The sequence below is a fragment of the Carassius gibelio genome, chromosome A12 (assembly GCF_023724105.1).
Source record: "Carassius gibelio isolate Cgi1373 ecotype wild population from Czech Republic chromosome A12, carGib1.2-hapl.c, whole genome shotgun sequence".
NCBI lineage: Eukaryota > Metazoa > Chordata > Actinopteri > Cypriniformes > Cyprinidae > Carassius > Carassius gibelio.
In genome coordinates this window covers 13,262,039-13,273,991 of record NC_068382.1, presented here as the reverse complement: position 1 = coordinate 13,273,991, position 11,953 = coordinate 13,262,039, and the positions used below count along the sequence as shown (strand labels likewise).

The window sequence follows — 11,953 nt, the reverse complement described above, 5'->3', positions numbered from 1 at the left end:
TTGCTTGAAAAGCCTACCATGATTATATCTCCTGCCCGGATGTTGAGTGCAGTGGGGTCATGGAGATTCCAGTAGTCCTTTAAAGCTCTCACCTGTAATGCTCCACTGGCCTCTGATGTCACAAGTCAGAGTAATTCATGCATGAAAAAATGAGAAAGAAAATCCTCATCAAGTCATCCAATATGGGTTTTAGCAATCTTTGACGTCCTCATATTGACTGAAAACCTAAGAATTCAATTCTCAGGTGGGATGTGTTACAATGAGCAGAATTTAAAGAGGTGTAATGTAAAGTTTAAATACTCTAAAACACATCTCCTGAAAATGTAATGAGGAGCGGAGTTCAGAACAGGGATGCTAAACACCCCTCATCTTCAAACACAGCTCCTTCAGCTGTATTAGTGCTCGTTTCAAAGGGCACACTTCAAAGACAACACGCCGCTGGATTACAGGAGGAATAATAGAAAGGAGCATTAACTTAACACATTCAGACGTACACATTAACCCAGACACACAAGCACGTAAACAAACTTTTAGCTAAATCTCCAGGCATGGCTGCCATAGCTATGCCCCGGGACAGTTATGTTCTGCAACTCTATAGCTTTATAACAAAGGGAAAATTTAATTAATGGAAAGGTAAGCAAGGAAAGAAACAGTGAGGAAGCAAAACACATGAAAGAGAAAGGGGAAAACAACAGGATTTTTAGACTGAGTCACCTCTAAGGAGTTGTTTGATTTCTTTGCTGGCATGTGAGGTGGTGAACTGGTTCACAATGTCCAAGGCTGTTTGATTGTAGGTGTTGCGGATGTTCACATCAATCCCAGCCTAAGTGTCAGATGGTGAAGGTTTGGATCCATATATGAGGGTTAGTTCAGGGAAGAAAATAAACTCTGTATGATATATCACTCCGAACTGATATGACAGACAGACCCAAGCATTTTACTCTGGTTAAGACTACAATTACTATAATTCACACTATTCTTTCTTGATAATAAATCTGACATAAGATCATTAGAAATAAATCATGCATCCCCTACAGTGCAGTAGGTATAGAAAATACACACATGGTACATCAACACTGATCCCAATATTTTGTATCTACCTACTTACATCAAGCAATAAGTTTACTACTTCCGTTTTCCCGTAGAGGGCAGCCTCGTGCAGAGCCGTTCCAGATTTAGTGGTTCTGTTGATGTCAATCCCAGCTTTCAGCAGCAGTCTAAAAATGAGTGATGGACCACAGTGACACATGAGCCATGCTGTCCACAACACACGAACCAAATCACTTGTGTATTTAATAATGGTACAGTCAGCTGCTCATTACCAAGACATTCACCCTGGCACGCTGAGCGGGTCTTATACTGCAAAAAATACCATATTAAATGGCTTTTTACCACATTAATACATAAATAGATATGTGAGGAGAAACAAGCTGTAAAAAGTTCTAATATGAGAAATATGAAACTAGCACAACTACAGTACATAGAAAATATTTCTGTTATGCCTCAAGCAATACAACTAACAAAACTAAAATCAGCATGAAAAATTGCATAGTGAGTGGGCAGCACTGAAACCACATGATGATGGTAAGTTCAAGACCACCAGCAAGGGGTCAGAAGTCATGACAATTTAAAGCCTTTGAGGAACAAAAACAGCCTCAGCATCAGTCAATTTTACATTGCGAGTGTGTCTACAGGATTCAGTATCCAAAGCAGCAGTGCAGGCCATTTGCCTGTAAATGATGAATTCAGCCAGCTGAACAGATTAAAAACTGCCTTCCCTCTTTAAAAGAGATCATCCAAAGTATTCACCTTTTACCGACCTTCATGTTGTTTTAACTTTCGACTAATGTCCTGCTCTTTCCCATATAATTAAAGTGAACGGGGACTGGGGTTGCACCATAAAAGTGGCATTAAAAGTACCCTATAAAACTTGTGCAGAACACTTCAAAGTCATCTGAAAGCTCTGTATGAGGAAGGGAACAAAAAGTAAACTTTCAAATCAAATAGGGTGGCACTGACATCACAAAACATGTGAGAACCTATGATGGCTACTGTTGACACATCATTTTAGTCTGTGTATGACTTCTATAGCTCATTTCAGAACTTTTCAATGATAACGGTTTGAAATATTGCACATACTGTAGGTTGCATGAACCAATTTGATGGTTGCTTTTTAGTACATTTTGAAGCTTTACAAGACCAATATATTATTTAAAACATCTCCTTTTGTGTCCCACAACAAAAAAAAAAGTATACAGTAGTCATAGTAATACAGGTTTGAAACAACATGAGGGTGAGTAAATGATGACAGAATTGGATGTAAAATCAGTCAGTAGTGAATTTGCCAATAATAATAATTATTCATCTCAGCAAAAAGACAATTGAATTTCTTGCAAAATTCTGCATGAATTCATTCAGTTTTGAGAATTCAGTGTTTTATACTAGGAAGCGTAGAGCGGTCTCCTGTTACAACTGTCCATCTTTCCCATGTTTACAAGTTCCAGCATTCCAGAAAAGCAGTAGAGGGGAGAGCTGCAGCGCGAACCTTCATATATGGTTATTGCAAGAGGAGCATGTTGAGCAGCTGACTGGCTGATGTAACCCTATTCGGCCTCATTCCTATGCATGTTACCATCAGAGCACAGTCACAGCCCTCTCATTACACTCAGAGGGGAGGGCAGCCCAGTTCAACACATGCACACCACCAAACATACTTACACTACACTCATTCCACAAGCTATTCTCTTCAACTCACTTGCTCGACAAACATGTCAAAAAAGTGCCCAGCCAAAGTCTGCCTGACCATCAGCTGGACACCACTTAGCAAAAATGAAAGACAATCTCCCCCTGGCATGCTTGCATGCATGTAAAGGCACATATACTCTCACTCTTATTGCTGTCTATAGATGTTGCATGTTAAGGCATACTAGGTGTGCTCCTGATCCCGATCAAAACATAGCTTTTATTTAATAGTTTTTACATTCATGTATTTTTGGGCCAAATTTTAAGACGGTACTGTGTGTATTTGTTGTGTATAAGGAAATAATAGTTTGCAATGTAATAAGCTCAGTTACGGTCATTATCTTGCATTTTAATTTTATTAACCCAATTTGCAATAATATTTATATAACAAAAATGGAAATAATAATAATAATTATTATTATTTATATATTATTATTATTGCAATTATTGTTATATAATTATTATTATACAATATGTGTATGCGTGTGTGTTATTATTAAAATAAACAATTACCAAAATAAATATTTGTTAATACTATAATTACAATGCTTATTTAATTGAACTTAGAATACAATAGAAATGTTTATCATAAATTATACAAAACAATAATTTTAAATATATTTTTTTACAATTAACACTGAAAATAAATGATAAAATTGATCAAGAACAATTAAAATTTAATTAAACTGGTGTAATTAAAAACTGAGTATTTTACCCAATGTTTTATCCACAAAGTATTTTTAATACCAATTAGATTATCAAGCAATTAGCTTAGCAACATGCTAACATCAAACCGTTGCTTGTAGTGCTTGGTGTGGAACAGGGACTTGATGCCTATATATAAAAGTGAGGGTTTAGTGAGAAGCAGACCTGATGATGTCCTTATGACCATTGCGAGCAGCAAGATGCAGGGGGGTGTTATCTCTGCCGTTCCCCTCTAAGAGAGCTACCACCATGTTACTGCTCAACAACAGCTGGGTCACCTGGAGGAAAGAATTGAGAAACAGTGAGGAACCAATCCAAAACTAGTGCAGCATACCAGTTTTGCCTACTAATGTCTAAAGATGTCACTGCCAATTTAAAATACAACAATGCAAGCGGCCTGAGTTGTCAGTCCAGGCATATGACTTTGTACTCCCTGGCATTGAGAATCTGTCAGATGGAATTCAGTTTCCAGCTGGGGCAGAATCCTCCTGCAGCCCAGCAACTGACTCGCTGGTGTGCTGCTAAATTAGACTCGTTCCATCAGCTTGACTATGCAGCATTTGCATTCTATAATTCCAAATGATTTGGGGCGAAAGATTAAATAGAAATAGTTCATTAAGGCAAATCTAGCTGAAAGGGATACTCCACTCTAAAATAAAAAGTTTGTCATTGATTGTTTACCCCAATGTCGTTCCAAACCCGTAAAAGCTCCGTTTGTCTTCGGAACACAATTTAAGATATTTTGGATGAAACCTGAAGGCTTGAGACTGCCCCATAGACTGCCAAGTAAATAACAGTGTCAAGGTCCATAGAAGGTATGAAAGTTATCGTCAGAATACTCTGTCTGCCATCAGACGTGCACTCTGGGTTATAAGAAGCAACGGAGAGAATTTTTGTAAGCGAAAACAAAAATAACTTTATTCAATAATTCCTTTGTCAACGGTCTCCTCTGTGTCACTCCATATCACCGTGCTGCATATGCTCTTCTGTGTCCTCCGTGCCACAAGGATGCGCTGTTTTATTTTAAATCAAAGCTAAATACATGTAGAAACAGTACATCCTTGTGGCGCGGATGACAGAAGAGCATATGCGGCACAGTGATATGGAGTGACACAGAGGAGACTGTTGACAAAGGAATTATTGAATAAAGTCATTATTTTTCTTTTCTTCGCTTACTAAAAGTTTTCCTGTCGCTTCATATAACGCAGATTGCATGTCTGATGGCAAACGGAGTATTCTGATGATAACTTTCATACCTTTTATGGAACTTGACACTGTTATTTACTTGGCAGTCTATGGGACAGTCTCAAGTCTCCAGGTTTTTATCCAAAAATATCTTGAATTGAGTTCCGAAGACAAACAGAGCTTTTATGAGTTTGGACGGACATGGGGGTAAGTGATTAATGACAAACTTTTTATTTTAGGGTGGAGTATCCCTTTAAGGTTAAAGATCTCTCAACAAAACTCTTTCAAAGCCTTTCATCTCCATTTTCCAGGCTTGTGGAGGCAGTTTGTATGAGGTTACTGATGACCTTTGCCAACGAATGCATTAATACGGTCTACGCCAAAATAAACAAAACTTGTTCATGTCATGAACTCCTGCTTATAATTATAATAGAGACTGCAGTTTGAAATTAGATTCAGCGCTATGAGTTTGCATTGAGACTGGGATAACTCGGATAGATGTTATAAAGGGCACAGATTTTAAATCAGATAAGCCCTAACTATATCGATGAAAAAATACCAATAGCTGAACAATTCCACTAGGGGTGCTCCGATCACGATCGGCCGATCATTATGCGCATCTCGTCAGTAAAGCCGGCTTTACTGACGAGATGCGCATTAACGATCGGCCGATCGTGATCGGAGCACCCCTAAATTCCACAGCACCCATGTCATCTCATGTCTGCTGGAAAATACAGTTTTACCTTCTGGTTATATTGTACTATTGTACACATGAATTTTAAAATGAAATATCAATATTAAAATGCTGGCTGATGCTGATGTTTATTTAAATGTTATGGCTGATAACAAACGGTCAAATTCTATACTCTTCGTCTATACAAATTCTATACTAAATTCATTTTAAATGAATTTAGGCATCGCTAAATTGTAATGTACAGTTTGTAAATTGGATTTTCATTTTGAGATTTGCAAAAGATTATTTTCAACAGTATTATAAAATTACGGTTTTAAAATTGTAGCTTTTAAAAAAGTAATCTTTCAGATCATGATAAAGGTAAATTGTAAAAAAAAAAATTCGAATTTAAAAGAAATAAAACTTTAAATCTAAAAAAACACTGTTTCATTGTAACTAGAAATTTTGCAATCTCTCAGTCATAAATAAAATTATACGTAAATAAAATAATTTTTACTACCAAAAAAACTTTCATCTAGTCTGTTCATGGACTTGTTTTTGAAAATTCAAACTGAATATTCTGCCTCTTAGTTATGATTAAATCGACCATTTAAACTTTAATATGAGAAAACGCCTTTAACAAAAGTTCATTATCTTGGATGTAGTCAGGATCTTTTTCTTTTTGCTATACCAAATTGGCATGTGTAATCTTTTCTTTTTTTTTTGAGACTTACAGTTCAAGCACATATTAATAGCACTGAAAAGATGTAGTGCCAGGCCAAGATACAACATCACAAGAGATGAACTGTAATGATAATCACGGCTCACCTTGAGTCTACCAAACTCACAGGCCAGGTCCAGGGGGGTCTTCTTTGCCTTGTTGACGGCACAGGGGTTGGACTGGTGTTGTAGTAGCATTTCAGACTGAGGGGATACACAGAAGCACAGAGACCCGTGTAAGGGTAGAAGAGCTTTTTCTGGCTACATAAGGTTTCTGGGACTACACAATAGAAGACAATGTCAAAAGCAATACCAGTTTTAATGTACCCATATATGAAAAGCTGAAACAGCATGCTAAAAGGTCAAGGACTGAGAGGGAAAGACCAAAGAAATATCATTTATTCTATGTTAAATTATTGCAGTATATGGCACACATTATTTCCCGTGTTTTGAAAGGTAGCATATTTGGAAAGAGAATACTCTGCATTTCAAGTGAAACAACTGGTCAAACTAACCTGGTTCTGAGAGGTATCATATACACAGCAAAGTTAACTAAAAAATGCATTGTTTTTTAACAAAGCCGTGGACCTGCAAAGTAATGCTATCTTTGGTGAGGACCTCTTTTCTGCCTCGAGCATGCAATGACACGTCTTGCATTTTCCTTTAGAAAATGTAAAACCATATGTATTGTTTTTATCTAGCTGCAAGAGATCTGTAAACAGCTATATTTTGGTTTGAGTCATAGCACATATTCCTAAGTCACTATCAAAGTGCTGCATTCAGCCTTTTTGCTCATTTATTTTAAACATTCTACTAGGGATGGGCAATATATCGCACGTGTTTGTCACATGCATTTCTTCAGTAAAGCCGGTTCCCTGATAAGCAGTAAAATGCTTTCAAATGGAGCGGCATTTAAAAGGGCCTTAGATCACTGACATGTTACGCAATCTCGCATTCATTATCGAAGGCAATTCATCTGTGATGAACGCGATATTGCGTAGCTTGTCAGTGATCTACAGCTCTGTCTATTAAATGCCGCTCCATTTGAAAGCATTTTACTGCTAATCAGGGAACCTGATGAGATTTATAGACATATGGAGATGATGTAGACATCTCCAAATGTCTATAAACTGAAGAAATGCGCGTGACAATCGCATGCGATATACCGCACATCCCTACATACTACTAAGTGATATAACCAGTAAGGCACTGAAACTTCTACAACCAAAAATAATCTGACGAAAATGAATGTGCATTTTCAGGTCAATACCCTACGCTTTACAATTTCCTCAGGAAAGCCATTCAATTAGTCAACTAGAAAAATATAACTAGAGATGAGCATTTTGCAAGATTTATGCTCTACATATTTGTTAGATTTTTGCTTAACCCATTGTATTCATTTTTAATGTAAGTTTGAATCTGTCATGAAAACAAGTTTTTATTACAGCCAGCGTTAAAATTTTTATATTTCAAGAGCGAACTGGTATAGAGACAATTATAATATTCAAAAGTTTATATAAAAAACTAAAAATGCTTAAGTGTTGATCATTAACTCAGTTAAGAAAACTTTTTTCACTTTTAGTACAAAACTTTGTGCAATTTAGATTTTTTTTGACCCGAGGACAACGTGCATATCTGAGGAAGAGCAAGACGCAGGATTTTTGATTGTTTGTGAGGTACAGTAAATACGGTTCCATTTTTGTTTGGATTTGTTCATATCACATCCGTGTCTCACACCGGAGCTGCCACTGGACTGTGGATCTGATGTCTCATGGTACATTTGAATAAGACTTTGCTGCATGAGTGTTACGGTATGTAACACAACATAGTGTCACATTAGAAAGTGAATGACGATTGGTCATTTTACTGTCAGGTGCTGGCTTCCCATCTGGAAGCATAAACGCACAATATGGTGTGATAATCCATTTCGAAAAACATCGACCACACAGAAAGACTTATCGGCCAATGCCGATATTTAAAAAATGTCAAATATCGGCGGCGTTGATATATCGATTGACCACTAGTAGACTGGCACAAACTGGTCAATAGCAGAGAAGCAGTGTGCCACATACCACTTCATAGTGTCCGTACTGTGCAGCCAGGTGGAGAGGGATCTGTCCATCATGTGAAGCCCCATTCACAAAAGCTCCGGCTCTCAGCAGCATAAGTACAGAGTCAGCCTTCCCCTGCCAGGCAGCATAGTGCAATGGACGCATACCTACAACATGGAGCAGAAAACAATTATTTTCACAGGTACTTGTTCTTTTAGACAAGACGAACAGTGCTCTTTCTTTCTCCGGTGGTGCAATATTTTTTTCTGTTGAAATGGAAAAAAATCATGACGACGTAGCTTGTCTATGTTCAGTCTATGCGCAACACAGTTCATTTGTCTATAAGAGTATTTTTGTTTGCATGATTTGCCATTTGTATAAATGTTTTTAAAGGATTTCAACATGTATCCAATTTGTTTTGATGGTACATTAAAGAGATCTTGCCTTAAAGATCTGTTGTTCCAAACCTGTATGGCTTTATTTCTTTCACTGAATACAAACTAAGATGTTTCGCAGAATGTCCAAGTTGCTCTTTCCCATTTGGTGAACGTTGTTAGGGACAGGAACATTTGTGGTCACCATTAAGTAATAATGAGAGTTAATGGCAAAATCTTTAAATTAATTCAAAACTTTCACAATAGTACATACATAACACCAACATAACATAGATTGGGATGCATTGAGCATATCCTATATTTGTTTTCTTCATATATTTCCTAGATATTATGTAAAAAAAAAAAAACTACTATTAATATTTTTGACAAAAAAAATACAGTTGCAATTTTTTATAGTTTTGCTTTTGTATTAATGTTTTTATTAATTATTTGGAAAAGATTAATTTATTAGGCCACTTAGGATCATGATCGCATCATAATGGTCTTATGCACCAAAACATATTTTGACTTTTTTTTTATTTTTTCAATGTTTATGTTTTTCCCTTTGTGTCTATATGACATAACCAGAAAACAAAAAGGTTCTTTAAAAAGTATAATATAATTATACAAAAGGAAATACATTCTAAATGTTTTACAAATTCATTGGCTAGAGGATGAAAATGGTCAAGTGTCTCACCATTACTGTCTTTGATGTCCACGGTGGCCTGTGCCTCCAACAGCAGAGACAAGAGGTCAGTTGTGCCAGTGAGAGCCGCATGATGAAGTGCTGAAAAACTGTAGAACAGAGAAACAGTCCTGAAAGCTAGTCAAAAATCTCCTGTAAGCCACTGTATTTAGACCTCTTAATATGCTTTTTGGTAAAATTCCCAAAGCATTTGGCAAACGGTAACTCTTCCGATGTCATAACAAAAGTTACAAACTGTAAACATTCAAAATATTATGTCTTTTTATGTCCTGATGAGCCATACTGAATCAATATGTTAGAAAAGGCCTTCATTGATTTTACAAACAGAACATGACAAATATGCATATCATTTAGCAGGAAAAAATTATCCATCTGGTGTGGAGGAGGGAAATGTTTGGCCGGTCTGCACGGTTTCTATCATAGAGTTCAATTGAGTACAACACTGCAACCAGTCCTGACAGCACAGCTAGAGCGCACTGCCCAAATAGCAAATAGATATCTGCTTTCACAGTCACTTTATGACTGGGGATGGTCCAGCTCCTAAAATATGCCTGTGTTTGTGGGAACAGATGACTTTTTAAAATAATTTAAAAGGACTGAACTCACCCAATGTGGATTAGGCTTAATAAAGCTCTACATCATCTCCATATGTCTATAAATCTTGGTCCAAATAAATTTAATTAATAATGTGCTGTTCGAGAAAGATCTAGAGATATCTTGAAGGGTTCGTTATTGTAAGTGAAAGAGCTGAATTACAGGGATATCATTTCTCAAATCTGTGGTGACAAGTATACTTAGCGGTTACTAATCAATAGGACAACATGTGGTTGTGTAGTTGGCAAACTTTAAACAATCATCACACTCAGCTAATGAGTATATAATTAGCTCCCTAAATTAAGCTGACTTCTCCTTGCAGTCTCAGTTTCCAGGGTCTGAAACAGAATCTGGCAGAACTGTGCAAATCCCAACAAAGCACTTCTGTCTGAGATGGATAAATATATAATTTGTATTAAAAATGTATCACACGAAGAGAACACTAAGATTTCCTTAGACATACTTGTCTCAAAGAGGAAGCGTCCCTGTTTTCACTTGCAGCTAGCTTTTGCTTTGAACTGTACTGTCGGTGTACACGTGGACAGGTGAAATGATGCTTCAACTGACGTTGCTCAGTATTTATTTAACAGTTTGAAGGATCAGTTTAGAGAAATGTCTTTCCAGTTCATAAGTGTAACTTAAAATCACCACAAAAACCCTCTGACTTGAGTTAAATGATGGATGAGACATTCGTGCATTTTACAGTGCACTTGGCACAGCCTCATTCTACCAAAAACACGTAAAACCCTGGAGAATCATGAACTAAACAGAGCTCTAACAGTACAGTGAACGGATTGATGAAATGAAACAAAGGACATTACTTTATCAGTGGTCAATATAGAATTGAAATTTCAAGTGTTTAAAATTATGAACTAATTAATTAGATACATTAATATTTAAATATATATTTATACAGTTTATATGTAGACTTGTGCCGGTATTCGGTAATGCGATATATTACGGTAATGAATATGCACGATATTGTTATCGTGGGCACTTATAAATACCGCAAATAATTATATATTACAAATTATTCAGAAATTAAAATGCATTTTAAGAAAACTATTTAAATCAACTGGTCAAAATGCACAACACCACTGCATGCTGCTTGAAAGATGCGTGTGTGCTCTGATGTAAACAAGCACGCATGAGAAGCACATATTTAAATAATTTTAAATAGCCATTCAGATTTGTGTATTTGCTATGAAGTTCATCTTACCTATTGGTCTTTATAGTTATTTTGCACCTTAATCTGTGCAAAACTTTTAACTTCATATATCTGAATTGCTTTATTTTATTTAAATGTTCAGTTATTTTTTTATTAGAAAAAAGTTATTTAACCTATTATATTATACTATATTTTGAGCACTTTTTAAAACTAAATTTCAATAAATTTCAATTACCATAATACCGTTTACTGTGATAAAAGCATGAGCAATTAATCACAACAGGAAAATATGATACCGGCATATCTCTATTTATATGGCACATACATCACTGTTCAAAATGTTGGGGTTAACAGGATTTTTTTTTTTTTTTAGAAAAGGCTCTTATGGGCACCAAGCCTACAGTACATTTATTTGATCATCACTGTGATTTTGTTAGACACTGTTACAATAAATTATATATTGTGTATGAAGTCAGCTATGTGATGAATGTTGTGTTCCTCATAACTTTACATTAAACACAAATATTTTGCAGTCAGTGTGGGCAGACAAACTACTTTTAAAGGTTTTCCGGGGTTAGGACATGTGAGGTTACCTGAACTGATTTTATACCTCATCGAGTCTTCTTCATTGAATTGCTGTAGTGCTCCTACAAGCCCTTTCATGCAGAAAAGACAAACCGACCCCTTTATCTCATATATTAGCACAACTTCACACATAATCTCCCAAACAGACTTTACACCAAATTAACTCCCAATAATGTAGCTTCAGCAAGGACTTGGTTAAATTAATCTAAGAGTTTAAAGCCATATGAGAGTTCTGTGAAGCTAACAAATAAGAGATGGAAAAAGCACCCTACAGCTACTGTTCAGCAGCCACAGATGTTTGAGAGTGAGTAACACTTATGATTAATATGACACATCTGAAGAATGCTGTGTTCAGTCTATGGCTCAGCACACACTATCTGATCCGCACTTTTTAAACAGCATTCTTAAACACATCAATATGTCACCCTCTGAAAACTACTGTGCATGGTA

The 11,953-nt window shown here is 36.3% G+C and overlaps 1 protein-coding gene across 17 annotated transcripts in view; it reads right to left on the bottom strand.

Annotated features, from left to right (window-relative positions):
* The window catches only part of LOC128025199 (caskin-2-like), a 102,317-nt gene that overhangs the window by 68,477 nt on the left and 21,887 nt on the right, over positions 1 to 11,953 (bottom strand). For 3 of the 17 annotated variants that reach the window (XM_052611309.1, XM_052611300.1, XM_052611292.1), the window contains exons 4-10: positions 9,148 to 9,245; positions 8,098 to 8,243; positions 6,134 to 6,229; positions 3,613 to 3,725; positions 1,109 to 1,217; positions 715 to 823; positions 18 to 112 (exon numbers count right to left, since the gene is read on the bottom strand). The exons of 7 other annotated variants lie outside the window; for them this stretch is intronic. In XM_052611309.1, coding sequence (XP_052467269.1) covers positions 18 to 112; positions 715 to 823; positions 1,109 to 1,217; positions 3,613 to 3,725; positions 6,134 to 6,229; positions 8,098 to 8,243; positions 9,148 to 9,245 — 766 coding nt within the window. The remainder of the gene's footprint in view (positions 1 to 17; positions 113 to 714; positions 824 to 1,108; positions 1,218 to 3,612; positions 3,726 to 6,133; positions 6,230 to 8,097; positions 8,244 to 9,147; positions 9,246 to 11,953) is intronic. 7 more of the 17 variants (XM_052611295.1, XM_052611303.1, XM_052611299.1 and 4 more) reach the window with 6 other exon arrangements.